The sequence below is a fragment of the Panthera tigris genome, chromosome F2 (genome assembly GCF_018350195.1).
Source record: "Panthera tigris isolate Pti1 chromosome F2, P.tigris_Pti1_mat1.1, whole genome shotgun sequence".
NCBI lineage: Eukaryota > Metazoa > Chordata > Mammalia > Carnivora > Felidae > Panthera > Panthera tigris.
The window spans coordinates 22,802,242-22,820,422 of record NC_056676.1 but is presented as its reverse complement, the minus strand read 5'-3'; the positions used below and the strand labels follow the sequence as shown (position 1 = coordinate 22,820,422).

The 18,181-nt window shown below is 39.8% G+C and overlaps 1 protein-coding gene and 1 long non-coding RNA gene across 2 annotated transcripts in view; one reads left to right on the top strand and one right to left on the bottom strand.

The window, feature by feature from the left end:
* The window catches only part of LOC122234875, a 65,461-nt gene extending 54,780 nt beyond the window's left edge, over positions 1–10,681 (top strand). Inside the window, exon 4 of the long non-coding RNA XR_006212839.1 lies at positions 10,643–10,681. This is a non-coding gene — a long non-coding RNA (uncharacterized LOC122234875). The remainder of the gene's footprint in view (positions 1–10,642) is intronic.
* KCNB2 (potassium voltage-gated channel subfamily B member 2) overlaps positions 5,181–18,181 on the bottom strand; it is a 355,264-nt gene continuing 342,263 nt past the window's right edge. Inside the window, exon 2 of the mRNA XM_007080367.3 lies at positions 5,181–7,571. Within this exon, the coding sequence (XP_007080429.1) occupies positions 5,415–7,571 (2,157 nt within the window). The 3' untranslated portion in view covers positions 5,181–5,414. The remainder of the gene's footprint in view (positions 7,572–18,181) is intronic.

Genomic DNA, 18,181 nt, shown 5'->3' with positions numbered 1-18,181 from the left:
TAAGAAACAAATTCTTCAGGACACAGATTAAAATTGGAATTATGGTCTCAATTGTGAACTTCATGTCAATAGTAAGTCTAAATTTTATGAAAGTACATACATGTACCTAATATAAATTTCTATGCTTAAAAAACCTCTTTAATTTACTCACACACTTCTTTACCTTTCTTCCTTTTTTTGGTACTTGTATCCTTTGCTGACCTTGGGCTGTCTTATTACTAAGAGAATCTCCCCCACTTCCCTTTATATGTGTATTTATAGATTAAAACCTTTTGAGACTTAATAATGAAGAGATTATGCATTAATGGTAATGGTAAATAGGACTTATGCAATTAACTCAGGCTGTTTTTAAAAAAGGCAAGTAGAAGAAACGATTATTGAAACCAATAGCATTATAAGGCAGGGTGGCATTCTATTATAGTAAGAACTAACTTCAATAATATAGAACCATGGTTTTAGAGTTGGGGCCTTTCCTCTTTCCTAGCAGGGCAGGGACTTTGAATGTGTCCACTTTTTACTTGGATATTGTAGAATCTTCTTTTTCTTTTTTTTTTTTTTCTTTTTCTTTTCTTAGTTCTGTTTGGGTGAGGACAATTACAATGGAAAGATACCCAATGTATTTTCAAATTTACATGGACCTCGTGAATAAATCCTTTGAGTCAAGCTATATAATTGAATTTTAAATATCCTGCATTTAGAAACCTAGAGGGCTAAACAGAGAATAGTGATACATTGCTAAAATGTTGCCTATAGTTAATGGGAATTAAGAAAAACCTTTAAAATGGTTTGTTTTTAACCGCATAACCATCATCAAACTATTAAAATATAAAATGTGTTATAGACTTTTCACTGGTATTAAATCTTGCTCTAGTTATTAGTGTTAGACCATTATTAGCTATTGTGACAAGCAATATATCCGATTAAAAATTATTTTTCTATTTATCAGATAATACGGATAGCAACCTCAATCAGGTTAACAATTTGTCTCACGTGTAATTTAAATTGTGATTCAAAGATAATTATGTATCAGATTTACATTCATACCATCTTGTCTGTTTCTTAGGAAAACAGTTTGTTGGAAAAGTATTTCACTTGTTCTGGTCATATGCTTCCCTGGTTTGATAATTGAGTGATTTTTTTTCCATGTTCAGAAAGAGACATTTTTCAGTGACCCAAATGATCCTCAGCCTGGTTGTAAATGAGGCCAGGCAGTTAGCTCCGTGAAGTTAAGGGTTGTACTCTACCACCAAGCACAGTACCTTCTATGGAATACAGGGGTGCTCACCTAGTATTCATGGGTGTAATACCTAGTATTTAGTAATATCGGGGTGCTCACCTAGTATCTGCCGAATGAACGAACAATGAAATAACAAATTCAAGTAGACAAAATATTTGAACTTAGGCTAGAAGCAGTTCTAAAATTCTACTTATTTTGTTTCAGAAAATCAAGTGGCTTCCTTGAGCCCTCTGCCTAATAAGTATGTCATGTTACCTCATGAGCTACGGATTCTTTTAACCCAGGCATGTGGCTCTTAAGATGAGAATTCTAAATTTGTCAGACATATGTGCTAACGACGGTCAATATCATTTATCTCTAGTCATTACCATTTGGCATGAGCCACTGCTGCTTTAAGCAAACTGCAGGACTATAAATGCACTTCTAGGTTTTTTTTGTTTTTGTTTTTTTTTGTTTTTACATAATTTCAGATATTAATAGGAAAAACCGTAATGAAACATACTATCATATGTTGGAATGCTGGACTTGATGCCAGACGACATGGATGAGGCCACGTTCTACTATTCACCAGTGACCTGTGTCAACGTGAGCAAAATGCATAACTTCTCTGGTCCTTTATTGATAAATGATAGCTAATTCAGAAAGCTGTCGTGAGGATTAAGTTCAACAAGAAATTAACTAGAAGGTACTCTACATATATAAGGCTTTTTTTTTTTTTTTTTGATATTCAAATTCCAAGTGAAAATAGTTGAATTGTTGGCTTTCCCCAGCTTGTGTCTACATGAGAGTGAGACTGTTTTGACAAGAAATTAATGGGAACAGACATTTGGCATAAATTCTCCTTGTAACCAGATCTAGTCATATCAGGATAATGTTTGATCTGAATGCTGGCTTCAAAGCAGTTGGTTTTGCCAGAGTGGAGAAATTTCTAGTGGAAATATTTAGAGACCATTTAGGTCAACCCCAGGGACTCACTCAATTATGTTACTCTTGTATTTGCGATCCAACCTGAGACATTTATCCATGTTCCCATTTCTATACTTTTATGATTGATCTCAGTTTTTGAGCTAAGATGATCTTGTGGCAATTTTCACTGGTTGTTAAGATAGCTAGAAGAATCAAGTTAACCATTCTTGAGATTGTGTTCTTTTTTCATTCATTCATTCAAATAGTCTCTACTCACTGAAGTTTGTCCTTGGTCACTGAGCTAGCTACCAATGAGGACACTTTCCTAGCAGCAGAAACTTCCCAGGGGCCTCAAGGAGCCAATCTATGTCCTTGTCATCCATGCAGTGCTTCTTAAACTAGGGATATATTTTCCAGGGGGGTACAAAAGAGGTATATGAAGTTATAAGAGTATCAGTTTTACTAGTTGATAAGCAATATAAAACATCATTTCGTTTATATTGAAACATATGGAGTAAAATGCAGCATTTACATGAATTTTTAATGTAAAAATAAGACTTTGAAAGAATTCTGTGCTTGGTATATTTGCAGACCATCTCAGGCATACACACGTTCATTCTTTGCGTCAGGTGCAGTTCTTTGAAAAGGTTTAGCAAGTGCTGCAGAAGTGCATTCTGGGATCCCTTAGTTCCCAAACTGCCTCCCTATGAAACAACAAAGTCAGGTTTTTGTTTTGTTTTGTTTTGTTTTTGTTTTTTTAGAGGAGCATTTTTTTCTTTCCTAGCTGAAGACTTTTAGGCTCAGAAGGGCTAAGAAGAAGTGAAGGCCAAGCTTTCCATAAGATGTTCTTGAAAACTCTTTGAAACTAAAAAAAATATTAAAGGGAAAAAACTTTTTAGGGAAAATGCTTCCAGGGTGCAATGTTTAGGATTCCTTATCTAGGCAAGATTTCTAACATTAAGCATTCTGGAGCAAGGTTCTCAGTAGAAAGCCTAATGGACACATGAAAGTGGGCATTTGTGAACCATCAGGGTAGTAAGACAAATCCACCTGTGCATACAGATAAATGAAAAAAAATTTAGTTCAATAACAGACATTAAAAAATAATTCATGAGACTATGTAAAGAAAATGCTTTTCATAACTTATTTGCTCTTCTAACAGCAGACGTAACTGACTTAAAAAACTCTAGGTAGAAAATTCAAACACTCTAGATTTACAAAAACAGATCAACATTTTGCTTTAGACACTGAAATAAGTATGAATAATGTAAATATCAATAGTTAATGACCACAAACCAGACAGGTTGTGTTTTGAGACAAACATGAAAACCTTAAGAAATTCTAAGCACAGTGAAAAAGAAATATTTAAAATTGTTTTTTAGCAGTAGGGATGCTTGGATGTCAACTAAGCATCTAACTTGTTTTCTTATCTGAGATATAATGACCAGATTCTGCTAATAAATGTTACTCCTTAAAGCCTGATGATCTAAACATGTGGGTTGTCTTTTCCAGTGTTTTTATCATAATTTGAAAAACAGAATAAAATTTAGCATTTTTTTCTTTAAATAAAAGTTGTGCTTTAAATTTGGTCCAGAATTTTCCCAACTCTTTCCATGAACCACACACACACATACATACACACGCACACACACAATGCACACACATACATACAAAATGCATTATGCTGAGGCAAAACTTGGACGTTCCTGAGAAACCAAAGAATCATATTAATTTGGAGTCTTCAGGGAGCTTAGAAATAGTTTTGTCTGGGTTTCATTGGCATAAAACTGAGACTTCGAGGTTTACAAGGCTTGTCCAGCATCACACATCTGGTAGTTGCAGATCTGGAATCAGAGCCTTAGTTTCCTGCGAAGCAAAATGCATTCAAATGACCTGGGTTCTTAGTACAGACTTCACCAGCAGGGTAACCACCAGCAAGTGTTTTAAGTCCTCTGGATTTCAGTGTTTTCAGTGGAAAATGCTGGAAGTGGCTTTCAATAACGGTGATCCTGATGATGCTTGGGGACGTTGGAAACGTGAGGGTGTTTCCAGTTGCTGCACTTACTGGCAGGTGCTATGGCACCTGGAGCCCTCCCCAGGTGGCAGCCGTCCCTCTCTCCACTGGGAAATACTGGGTGACCTGTTGCCAGGCCAGGGCTCTTTTTATGGTAACTCATTTCTGAACCCAGCTATCTATGAGAGGGGTGGCAGTCTCACTTAAATAGCTTTGCTTTTAGTTCATCAAAAATCACGTTTGGAATTCCCATTTTGGCATAGCTGCATTCTATCTTTAGTTCTTTAGACAGAACAGTTGATGTTGGATACAAGTGGAAAATACAATCATCTTTAGATGGCCAACATACAACTGAAAAAAAAAAAAAAGAAAAAGAAAGTGATTTCCAAATGTGGAGTGACGTTAAAAAAAAAAAGTTTAGTTGTATAGCCTTTGAAATATTTTCAGGTTTTTAGGCTGTGGCAGGATATATAATTGGCAAAATTTCAAGCTTAAATTTCAAATTTGTTGATATCTGGTCATTAAATCTTGCCTATTTTCATGATTTATAAATAGAACCACAAATGCCACGAGTAAGCAGAAGCACAAAAGAAAAATGCACCCTATGAATTATGTCACAATAAAAATACTGTATTCCTTTAAACAAATGTACTTATAAGAGCTTTATGACCCAAAGCAAGATATGTGAGATGGTTTAAGAAGAGGTTGCAATTTCGCAACAAGAAGTCTGTACAGCCCCTCGGGGCAGTAGCTGTGAAGGAAGTACCTGTGTCTCAGAAACTTGTTTCCATATGTTCTTGACAATTTTGCATCCCAGGTCCCATTATTTACAAAGTTAGGCATTTTGCAAGCTCAAAGCACCTTGATCCTCATAATTATGAATACATGCAGTGACATTTCATCCTTTCATGTGCAAATTCTAAAATTCATTGTAACAGAAAAGCAAAAAGTTGAAAATCTGTCTACAATTTGAAATGAAAGGATCAAAAATGTCAGACATTGCAGAATACTGGTTCCTAATAGAGCTCTCTTTATTTGTTCACCGTTCCTCAGTCATTTTGTGTTTGTTACAAAATGCAGTCTTGACTCTTTATTTAAACAGTACTTAAACTAAACTGTTCATGCCATGCAAAAATAACATTTTATGCACTTTTTTGGGGGGGGCTTCCCATTTTTTTAGTTCACAGGCATTATTACCTCATTTTTAAGAAACAAGTTTTTTTTTTTTTTTTTTTTTTATTGCTTTTGTAAAACTAGTCACATGCTGGTTTCACGTGTGGGACAATAACCTATGTCTCCTGGGTTGGAATGAATTTCTGGGGCAAACAAGTGGTTTTCCATCTTGCACCCTTCTTGACTATTGTCCTTTTTTACTTCAGCCACAGCATGGTAAATGTCTTGCCTACAGTTGTGACTTGTGTCCTGGGGGGAGGAAGAGCCCACACAGGCCTCTTCTCTTAAAGGGTCTCTTCCATCACTAGGTTTATCTGCACAGCAGTTTGGGCTGGGGTCGGCCTGCATGTCCCGTCTTGGCCCCTGGAGCTCTAAGAAGTCATCGTCTTCGCCAGTGTCTATTTCCGTGAAGCTCCTCCTCTCTCTCGACGAGAAAGGAAAGAGTTTCTGCTTGGGAAACCGAGGGGTCAGCCCTTTGGAAGGTCCCTGACAATGTGCCGAAACCTCGGTGCCCAGCAAGGGTCTGTCTCCCTGGGAGGGGGTCTCTTCTAAGAGGATGGTGCTGATGAGCTGCGGGGTGGTGAGGGAAAAGTCAGCCGCGGTGACGGGCAGTGGCCTGGCAGTGCTGGGCGGGGTCTGTGGGGCACTGCCTCTGTTTTCCTTAAAGTTCACTTTGAGGGATCTGGCTTTTAGCGGGTTGCTGCCTTTCAGCGAACTCTTAGGGCTCTCGGAGGTACTGTCAGACTGCAAAGGGCCGTGGAGCCCGCTTTGGGAAGCGCTGGCATCCAGGCTCACAGTTATGTCGACTGGAGCATATTCCAGGGTGGCATCCCTGGCCACAGGCCCTTTCTCTCTGGTTAGTGTGAGAAATGGGGGCCCCCTGGCTCTTTGGTGCTCTTCTGTCCCTGTGAGGTCGGGCGGGAACTTCATCTGCAAGTGAGAGGCGGACAGTGGCGGCAGGGGCGACCTCTCCGTCTCTGTGAAGTCGGTGGCACAGCTAGTGAAGCTGTCTATGCTGGAGGTGCTCTTCATGTCCACAATGACCTCGGTCTGTGCCACAGCCAGCTGCTCCTGCGGGCAGACCACTTCTTCCATTTCTATCTCTTCTTCGTACCCAGACGGCCTCTCGGGCTGTTCTTGGCAGTCTGGGTTCGGGTGAGAGTGAGGCTGGGTCTTGGTGATTTCGTTGTACAGCATCTCCAGTTTCTGGGCACTCAGATGCTGGGGGCTGGAGGAAGAAGTGTTGTTCAGCTGCTCGTGGGAGTCTTTCTGGCTAACCTCCTGGTACTTATTCTCGAAAGATTTGTTGGAGCTTGTTTCCGACAGAGCTTTCCTGGCCCACTTCCACCGGCTTGGAGAGAGGTGATTATCATCAGCCGAGTCCTTCGTGTTGGCCGACTCTCCTGCCTTCTCCACGGCCACGTCTATCAGTTCCATGCTTCGGGCAAAGGCATCTTTTAAGTTCATAGAAACGATGCTGCCATTCCTCTTGGCCCGCTCAAGAGCCTCTCTCCTTTTAATCGCCTTCTCCTGGCGTTTTTGCTCCTTGTAAAATTCAGAAAAATTGTTCACGATGATTGGGATGGGAAGGGCAATAACCAGGACCCCGGCAATACAGCAGAGACCTCCCACGATTTTCCCCAATAATGTCTTCGGGTAAATGTCACCATAGCCTACGGTGGTCATGGTGATGGTGGCCCACCAAAACGATGCCGGGATACTGGTGAACTTGGTAGCATCTTCATCTTTCTCAGCAAAAAACACCAGGCTGGAAAATATCATTATCCCCATGGCCAAAAATAATATCAACAAGCCCAATTCGTTGTAACTCCGTCTGAGGGTGAACCCCAGAGACTGCAGGCCTGTGGAATGTCTGGCGAGTTTCAGGATTCTGAGAATGCGCATGATCCGGAAGATCTGAACCACGCGCCTCACGTTCTGGAACTGCAGCACACTCTTGTTGGACTCCGTGAGGAAGATGGTGACATAATATGGCAAGATGGCCAGCAAATCAATGACATTTAGCGGGCCTTTAAAGAACTTCCACTTATTTGGTGAGGACAGGAAGCGTAAAAGGTACTCCATGGTAAACCAAGCAATACACACAGCCTCCACGTGTGCTAATTGGGGGTTGTCGTTGGGTTGTCCAAATTCATCCATTTCCTGCAGCTCTGGAAGAGTGTTGAGAGACAGAGCAATGGTGGAGAGTACGATGAACAGGATAGACACGATGGCCAAGATCTGGAAAAGAGAAGGAAGTCCAAGTTAGCAAATCCTCTTAGTTGCTTAGGCAGCTGGGAGACATATGGGTTCCCCGTTCTTTAAATGATCTGGATTGCTCAAAGATATTGCAAGAAGGGAATTTTACAACCTAAAATTCCCTAACCAATGCAAACACTTTCACTTTTTATGAGTTCATCTCACTTAGGAGCCCAACACAGTAAACATTTAAATTCTAGGGCCTAAGAAATTTGAAAAAAGTCCATTCCCTCACCCCTGCCATTGCTCCGAGGCACACCTGTGTCAGTAACCACCCTTTGGAATCGCTTTGGGGAGCAATCTCTCCTCTCTTAGTTGTCGGTTATTTTTCTCTCTCAACCACCCGGTTTGTGTTTCTTTAAGTGAAATTGCCTGAGAAGCACAATAGGCTAGACAGAATTTGTGGTTTCTAGAAGCTTTGGTCTACAACTAAAACCACGAATGCAGACCTACACATGGAGAGATACTATGGCACTCAGTACAACAATGCTTCTCGTACAACAGATACCATTTATGCGGTAAGCACTGATGGCAGAACCAAGTCAGTACAGCCTTCATCCTGGGAGGTGCGGACTTCTGGCCAGCATCGTGTGGGAAAGGAAGATTAGAGCTAGCTTAATTTAGTCAAGGAAAATCTCATAAATTTTAGAATGAAAGACAGCAGTCATAGAATGAAAATCTCATAAATTATAGAAAGACAGCAGTAGAATGAAGACAGCAGTCATAGCTGTTACATGGTGGTTGTGAAAATTGCATGACACACAAATATTGCTAAACAAATGAAAGGTACCCATATTATTAGAGGCTGAAATGAATAGGGGAACTTGGTAGCATCTTTCTGGGAAGACAAAGGCCAAGAACAGGTATGTGGGAAATTGTGGAACCATGCACAATAGAGGCAGCCCAAGTAGGGACTTCTTTACTGTAAGCTGGTGTTCTAGATTTATAAGGACGAGAATGAAGACGAAAGTTTGAGAGCAACAGGAGGAAGCACTTTTTTGGTTTGTAAAGATGGTGTGTCTGGGACACACAATTCTTGGTGATGTAGGAAGCCTCTCTTACCTAGATTAGGTCTGGCTTGCTTGGTTTCATCTGACTTTTGTCAATGGTCTTGGGAGCTGTCATTGGTCTCAGTTACTATGTGCAGCTCCAAGAAAAATATCCTGACAGTGACCATTTAATTTAAAGATTCAGCATCAAGTAAATATTTCAAAGGACGATGATTAAGCAGCTTGAGACCCTACAGCGCAGTAAACCTGAGATCATGAAAAAATTAGTTTGTCTCTGACATCAGGACTTCTAAACAAGAGTCTTCTCTTGTTCATCTTTCTCCCTCCATTTTCTTCTCTTTATCCTTGTCAGTTTCTCTACTTCTGGGTTACTCTCCTTACCCATTCTCCTTTTATGCCTCCTTTATACCTTTCATTGTTTTTTTGTTCCTGTTCTTCCAGCTTCCATCTTTCTCCTCAAATCTCTCTCAAGTAAAACCACAGTATAACATATGTAAGAGTGTGTTACAGATATTGAATAAAGATGTATGTTTCCTTAACTTAAAGAACAGTATTTTACTCTTAGTGTTTTAAATCTTTTTCTTAAACAAAACTAAAGTAAGTACTTTTGACTTGAGTATCCTTCAGAATTTCCTTTAAAAATGTGGATCAATGAATCGCAGTAGAAAAAAGGTTCTATTCATCCTATTCTAAGAGATTGTGGAGGCTAAAGTTAGACATCCTCCTAGAAGGTTTAGATAAACCCATGGATAATGGGTTCAGAGGGTTTATTAAGGGCAAGTTGGGAATGCTCACCTCAAATTTCCACCCACAGAGGCCAATGGCGGGGCGGCACTAACAAAATTCTGTCACTACAAGATTCCTTAGGGAGCACTGGCCAGGTCCCATCCATTCTTATGCTCTTACCATAAGTAACCAGTCCCTCTGTATTTTCTAGGCGGTCACACTGTTGTTTAGTAAGTGTATTATATTAAGTGGGCATTTTAAGTACTGGGGTTGCTGCCATCATTCTTACATTAATCCATATTCTAGGTTTTCTATATCTTATCTGTTCACCTGCCCATTTTGGATGCATCTTACTAATGACTGTCACTTCAAAGATCAAGGAGAAGAGTAGAATTACAAATGAAGCCATTCCATTATCTTCCAACCTTTTGGACAAAGGGCAAAATTGGATGGTCCAGGGTGGACCTTCAGTTTTCCTTGGCTCCACAATCACATTTTGACTGTAATTAATTTGACTTCAGTAGCTAACTTGGGGAACTAATGAAACACTGTAGAGTCCTAATACAGTCTATAGGCCAGATGATGGCAACTTAACAAACTAGGCTGCCCTTTATACCTGTAAATTCAGCACATGCCCAATGTGATTTGGAGTACATTCTTGAAGGAAAAGAATGACTAAAAATACCAAACACTCAAGCTCTTAGCAACCCCATATTCATATTAAAGAAACCATAGGTACTGAAGCGCATTATTTTCTGTCTCATGTTCAAATTTAATCTGTCAAAATCCATTTGCTCTCAGTTTAGAGAAATGGTTATTTTAAATATCTTGTGAAGCTTGGAGTTCTCCCAGAAAGACGGCGCTTTAGATAAATTATTCAATATATACCAAAGATGATGTGTGGTGCAATAAGCCAAATGCGAGCTTATTGTTTTATTGTAGCGTTTAAACAAAATAAATATAATAAATGTGGCATTTTGGTCTAAGCTACAGGATACACTTCTAAACATGGGTATTTTTTAGTATAGCAAACCCTTATGGCACTTAGGCATTATTTCTTTTATCCTAACCATGCACAAGTTAGATGTTGAACTCCTGTCGCCTCCAACAACTGGACTCGAGAGCTGGCTGTGTATCTCAGCTCTAGCAAGCAGACTTAGGTCTGCACATGGCAAATGAAGGGGAAATGCAGAAATTCCAAACAATTATCTGTGCGATATTGGCCAACTCCCTTGGAGATATGGACTAGGTCATCTCCATGCTCCCTTTCTTTCTTTTTAAAAAATTTTTTTAAATGTTTATTTATTTTTGACACAGAGAGAGAGACAGACAGAGCACGATCAGGAGAGGAGCAGAGAGAGAGGGAGACACAGAACCTGAAGCAGGCTCCAGGCTCCGAGCTGTCAGCACTGAGCCCGATGCGGGGCTCAAACCCACAAACTGCGAGATCATGAGCTGAGCCAAAGCCGGACGCTCAACCGACTGAGCCACCCAGGCGCCCCTCCACAGTCCCCTCCACCTCCTACGTGTGATGATTCTCTTTCTAAACCACCACCTTTTGCTAATTCCAGTCATGTGTGCCATCTATACCAAGGACAAATCGCAACTGATCCTATCATTTGGTTGAATGGCCAAAATATACTTTTGTTGCTTAAGAAATAAAAAGTCAGATGAGAAGACTTTGAAAACTATTGCCCTGTTCTGTTCTAAGCATTTGGTTACTGGGAATAGACAGTCTTTCTGGAAAAAACTTTTGTTTCATTTTGAATCACCTGGAAAATGACGTTAATTCTTCACATAAACACAGAAATTCAGAGGATCACATGGAGTTAAGATTAGGGCCCCTGACACTTGCATTAATAGGTACCAAAAACTGGTTGCATTGATATCAGTGAGAGGAAGTAAGGCAGTTGGGAGACTTGCCTCAATTGCACCAACTTGTTGATGTGATATCCTTTGAAGGGATATAATGGTGTTACTGGGTGTTTTGTGGTGGAAAGAACACAAGACAGGGAATTAAAACACATGCCTCTACCTCTGTGGGCCACTTGGACAAGCCGGCTGCCTCTCTGAGCTTCAGGTCCCTTATCCGTAAAATGAGGTGAACCACACTTGTCTTGTCTGCCTCCCAGGGTCGGTAAGGATCAAACTAGATAATGCACACGAAGCAACCTATAAAATGTAAAGTCGGATAAGTGCAAGGAATGCTGGACGTGTGTCTGGACACAGTCTTTGGCCAGCATCAAGAGGAAATGAAATATACTTGGACTGTTTATCCCCCATTTAGATACAATTTCATATCTGCTTTAAATTCACTGATGTCCAACAGTCCACAAAAGCACATGGAAACGTCTGTGCTTTGCACTGAAGGTCAGTGTGGGTACATTCTCTCTCTCTCTCCCCTCTTCCCTACCCTCTCCTTCCTTCCTTCATGAATATAAACTGGAAGGTGAAACTGAGTTTCAAGCCCTGAACTACATAGCATACAGGCTTTCTCTTCCTAGCGGGATAGAACACATTTAAAAACAAAACTTATCAGAAATAGAAAACAATATGGGGAATGTGATGATAAGAATTTTTAGGAGAGGGGCACCTGGGTGGCTCAGTCAGTTAAGCGTCTGACTTCGGCTCAGGTCATGATCTCATGGCTTGTGTGTTCGACCCCCGCATCGGGCTCTGTGCTGACAGCTCAGAGCCTGCAGCCTGCTTTGGATTCTGTATCTCTGGCTCTCCCTATCCCTCCTCTGCTCGCACTCTCTCAAAAATAAACAAACATTAAAAAAAAAAAAAAAGAAGAACTCTTTTTTTAAAAAAAAAGGATTTTCTGAACCAGCTTATTTAAATTGACAGGAAGGAAAAATCCTGTGACAAACATTATTAGGAGCATAAATAATTTTCTACTTTCAGAAAAAGGACAAGGCATGAACACATAAGCCAAAGTTTAAACCATTTGTCAAGGGAAGAGACTAGAAGTTGGTTAGAATATCATGATTTCACCCACTGATCTACTTTTAAAAAAAAATTTTTTTTTGATGTTCATTTATTCATTGAGAGAGAGAGAGCAAGCACATGAGCAGGGGAGGGATAGAGAGAGGGGGACACAGAATCTGAAGCAGGCTCCAGGCTCTGAGCTGTCAGCACAGAGCCTAACACGGGGCTCGAACTCATGAGCAGTGAGATCATGACCTGAGTCGAAGTCGGACGCTTAACTGACTGCTACCCATGTGCCCCTTTTTTATTTTATTAATTTTTTTTTAATGTTTATTCATTGAGAGAGAGAGAGAGAGAGCGCAGATATCCTATTTCTAAAGACACTATCAACCATAGCAAACCAGAAAGTAAATCCTTTGGTTTTAAGAAAAGCAAACCAGAAAGTAAATCCTTTGGAAGAACCATCTAAATTTGCAGTTCTAGCTTCTCATATTCCTAGAATACCTGGTGCTGTCCTCTACACTGGTGGTCCTCAGTTGACTACTAGCTCTTTCTTCTCCAGAATGTTCCCTTGGCTCTCCCAGGACAAAAGGGAATCTGTGCTTAAGTACCCTCTGCTGATCTGCACATGCTAGCATGAAGCCCTTATGTGCTAACTGATGTGAGCATGACACATGCAAAGCAGGCGCATCACTGAAAAGTTCAGTTGCCTGTCCGTTATTTTGGCCCTGTTGGTAACAGGAACCCAGGAATTCAATCCTCCGCCACCTCCATTCGTGTGCTGTTCACTGAGGGTTTGAAAAGACTTAGTCATCCATGCTCAAACTGAGGTCAGCAGTCAGCCTGTATAATGCCTTTCATTTGGGGAAGGGTGTGAGAAACATTCTAGTTCCACATACTATCGAATTCTTCTTTCAATTTTTTTATTCTCACGTACAAAACCAATTCTTTGAGAGAAGAGTTTTTGGTTATCTTCTGACTGAAGACACTGTTTTAATAGTTTCTTGGTATCTCCGGGAATAAGCTTTGTTTCACTACTCATGATGATATGTTTCTGTATTTTAAAAGGTTAGATTTTAGGAAGCAAGTGATTGGGTAGAAGGCTGGTGAAGGAAACTTGAATTTTATTCACAGTAACTCTGCAGAGAAAGGAGCAACAGAAAGATGGAGATACCTTTCATCTTACACACACTCCAACAATTGGGTAACTTCTTTTTAGGTCATTCCTTCTTGCAAGTCTTCAGGAGCCAGAGAGTGAAAATGGAGACTGGCCAAGCTTGGCTGGGCACAAACTTCCTGCCCCTCCTAACCCCTCAAATGCAGCGAGCATCGCTCTCTGGTTTTGTAGACTGCTTCGCCTCCCCTCCTTCCCCAAGAAAGCACAACACAAATGCTTAGATTCTTCCATTTAGTCTGTGAATGAATGATGGATTTGGGGGGAGGGACACAAGAAGAGAATGAGTGGAGTTTATCCTTGGAACAGATTTCATTTAACTTGATACTAGGCTGTAAAAACAAATCATAGAACACTCAAGTTAGAGGAGAATTTGGAAATATTCCATTTCTAATTGTATAGAGGAAGAAATGAAGATTCAGGGAGCCTCATAAGTTCCTGCGAAGTGGAGAGGGGGTGGTGACAATGTAGGGCTTAGTGTTGAAAGGTTAGAGTTTGAAACCTATTCTGATATACTTTACTGGTTTTGTGACCATGCACACTATGATTAGCTTTTCTGGGACTTCGTATTCCCATATAGAAAATGTGGAAAATAAATACTTGTTTCACTTAGCTACACAGTATTGTTTTGAGGACCTTGATGGTTAATTTTATGGGTCAACTTGTCTAGTCTGTGGTATCTGGTTGTTTGGTCAAACACCAGTCTAGAAGTTGTGGTGAAGGTTTTTTAGATTTTTAGTTTTTTAGATCACATGTTTTTAGATGTGATTAACATTTAAATGAGCAGACTCTGAATAAAGCAGGTTACCCTCCACAATGTGGATAGGCCTCATCCAATCAGTTAAAGGTCTTAAGGATGAAGACAGGTTTCCCAAAGAAGAAGCAATTTGATCTTAAGACTGCAACACAGAAATCCTGCCTAAGTCTGCCTGGCCTGCTCTGTGGATTTCAGACTCAAGGCTACAACATCAACTCTTACCTGAATTTCTAGACTGCTGTCTTGCCGTATGGATTTCAAAGTTGCTGGTCCTCACAGTTGTGTTAGTTACTTCCTTAATCTCTCTCTCTCTCATATATATATATATATATATGTATATAGTTGACTCTTGGATAGCACAGTTTGAACTGCATCAGTCTACTTACATGCAGATTTTTTTTTTTTCATACAGTGCAGGACAATAAGTGTATTTTCTCTTCCTTATGATTTTCTTAATAACATTTTTCTTTTCTCTAGCTTATATATTGTAAGAATACAATATATAATAAATATAACATACAAAATATGTACATGTTAATCGACTGTTTATGTTACTGGTAAGGCTCCAGGTCAACAATAGGCTATTAGTTAAGAATTGGGGAGCTAAAAGTAATATATGGATTTTTACCTGTGTAGGGGTTCGGTGCCCCTAACCCCTATGTTGTTCAAGGATCAGCTGCATACATAATCTCTCTCATAATCTCTTTCTCACATCTCTAATATCTATCTATCTATCTATCTATCTATCTATCTATCCATTCTCTATCTCTATGTCTATATATACATAATGTATTAGCATTTATTTTAAACTTATCTTACCACTGGGGCACTGACTACCGCACCATGGCTGGTCCCTGCTGTTTGCAAGACAGAGTCTGGAAAATTCCTGGCTACCACTCTGTGTGTCTCACTATATACCTCTATATCTACATATATAGTTTCTCTCTCTCTCTCCACACATTATCTATCTATTTGTCTATCTATCTATCTATCTATCTATCTATCTATCATCTATTGAATCTATCCATATATTATATGCTTCCTGGGTACATCATCCCCTTCATCACACTGTCCTCCATCTGTCCTTCCAGAAGTCCTCCCTTGGCACTCCACATTACAGTGGCCTCTCCTGAATGCTTATGGCATTGATTTCCTGGGTTTACCAGATACACAGAAGGTATAGAGGACACATCTTGCAGTTACTTGGACTCACATGGTCTCCCTTGGCAGCCTTGCTTGTACTCAGAGAGGTGCCTCCCAGGTGGACTGCCAGACTTAGGAAACAGAAAACAGGATGCTGTTATATTTGAATCAAACTTTCGTATGCGAATACCTATACTAAGAAAAATTTGTGGGGTGGCTGGGTGGCTCAGTTGGTTAAACATCTGACTTTGACTCAGGTCATGATCTCATGGTTCGTAAGTTAGAGCCTTGCATCAGGCTCTGCACTATGAGTACAGAGCCTGCTTGGGACTCTTTCTCTCTCTCTCTCTCTCTGTCCCTCCCCAACTCGTGCTTTTTCTCTCTCTCAAAAAAAAAAACCTACAAAAATTTTTTTATATGAAATTTACGAGGCATTCTGTATTTGCTCTGGCAATCTTACTTCTTTGGTATGTTAATCCATTGCTTGAGGCTTGCCTGATCAGATTTTCTTGCTCCCGGAAGTCTGAAGTTTGAACTGAGAGCTTAGGAGGTGCTGGGATAGAGTCACATTAACAGCAGTGCTCCAGAAGGAGGAGTGACAAATTTAAATCGTGGGGAGTCTCTTGGGACAGTGCTTGGGACAGTACTTTCTTAAATAATCATTTGACAATTTCACAGGAGATATTTTTGTTTCTCAGGCCAAAATTTTAGAATTCTGGAAGGCACTAACTCCCTATTTGTCATAAAATTTCTTACAGTGCCTACCACAGAACACCCAGAAGAATAAAACAGGTTCTTAGTCATGTTCCATTGCTTCCATGTGGCCCAACATCAACCTAAAAGCTTTAACCAGCAATAGCATTTTTTTAACAATAGAAATTCATATTATACATAGATCACTTTATGATAACAGACCAGCTTTACAAGTTCAGCAACATAATCTTTTTATAGGTTTAAGTTATACTTTTTATTAATCCTTTCTTTTCTCATCATGTTGAGCAGACTTTTTTCTTTTTTTAATCTTATTCTTCAAGAAGCCTGCTTTTGACTATATATTAGCTTTGGGCTTCACCTTCACAGAAGGATACATTTTATTAAAGAAAAGTGCTGTATTTATTCTGTGTCACATTTTTTGCTGAGTATGATTTGGAATCTGCAGTTCATTCAACCAGTAAAGGAAGTGATGGTTCCATGTACGGATCCAGGGTAGATTCAGGTTTATGCAATAAAACATTAAGCCACAGAGAAGAATTAATAATGGAGGTTATCCATTAAAAAACATTCACAAGAAAGACAAATATCATATGACCTCACTTATATCTAGAATCTAAAACAAAAGCAGAACCAAAAAAAAAATAAAATAAAACCAAGTACAGAGAACAGACTGATGGTTTGCCAGAGGTGAAAAAATGGGTGAAGGGAGTCAAAACATATAAACTTCCAGTTAGAAAATAAGTCATAGGAATGTGGTGTGTGGCATGGTGACTATAGTTAATGATACTATGTGGCATATGTGAGAGTTGCTAAGGGAATAAATCTTATAAATTCTCATCACAAGGAATTTTTTTGTAACTAAGTATGGTGACGGATATTACCTAGACCCACCGTGGTGATCATTTCACAGTGTATAGAAATATCGAATCATTATGTTTGACACCTGAAACGAACGGAATGTTATAGGCCAATTACACTTTAACTTCAAAAATACATACACATGCATGCGCACAAACACTCATATGTACATACTTACATATAAATATGTGCACACACACATCAGTGTAATCAAAAGTCAAGCATCACAGAAAAGAAGTAAAAAACTTTATAAAGGTGTAAACTTAAGAATGCTGTACGTTCGATTTGCAATGTTTATTTACAAATGTAATTTGTTAAAATACAAATTTATTTGTTAAAGTAATTTGTTAAAATAATAAAAAATTATTTATTATTGGGGCACCTGGGTGGCTCAGTCGGTGAAGTGACTGACTTCGGCTCAGGTCATGATCTCGCGGTTGGTGGGTTTGAGTCCCACACTGGGCTCTGTGCTGACAGCTCAGAACCTGGAGCCTGCTTTGGATTCTGTGTCTCTGTCTCTCTCTGTCCCTCCCCCGCTCACGCTCCCTCTCTCTCTCTCTCAAAAATGAATAAACTTAAAAAAACTTTATTATTGTTATGTCATATAAAAACACATCTTAGAGATGTCCAGACTAGAACAAAATAAATGGAAATAAGCCTCCCTCCATTTTTCCTTATCAACTTTCTAGTTCTTTGAAAAAAATAATTCATGTAATCCTGAAGGAGAAAAAACAGATTTTGAATACTTAGCATGTTCTGGACACTAGAGTATTTACAGTTGTATCCAAATTCTAGAACATTCTTCCTTTTCCTGTTGGAAGAATGTTTCCTTTGCTCTAAGGACAATTCTAACTTATAAATCTGCTCTTTGAGAGGGAGGACTTCAAGGATGAATTGAAGTTGCCAATGCAGAAAAGGGAATAAAGGGCATTATGGGGCGAGAGGACTAGGTGGGCAAAGGCTTTGAAGCCCAAGACATATGGTTTGCTCAGAAAATTCCAAGTAACTTTGTATGGGTAGGGATATCTACAAGGAGGCATGGCATGAAGGAATCCATGGTGATTCCAGGGCTGCTACATGTAAGGGTGTAGGCTGTGCACTAGTCAACGCAACGCCAGAGGGTATCAATAAAGAGACCATGTGAGTGACGCCTCCATCATTTGTGCAGTGTGCTACTTTCACAACTTTCCCATAACCCTGATTTCAGGAACTGAGTAGTATGGTATGACTGGATGCAGGTGGAGATACACAGATGAGTGGGGCTGCGTGCTTCTCAGAA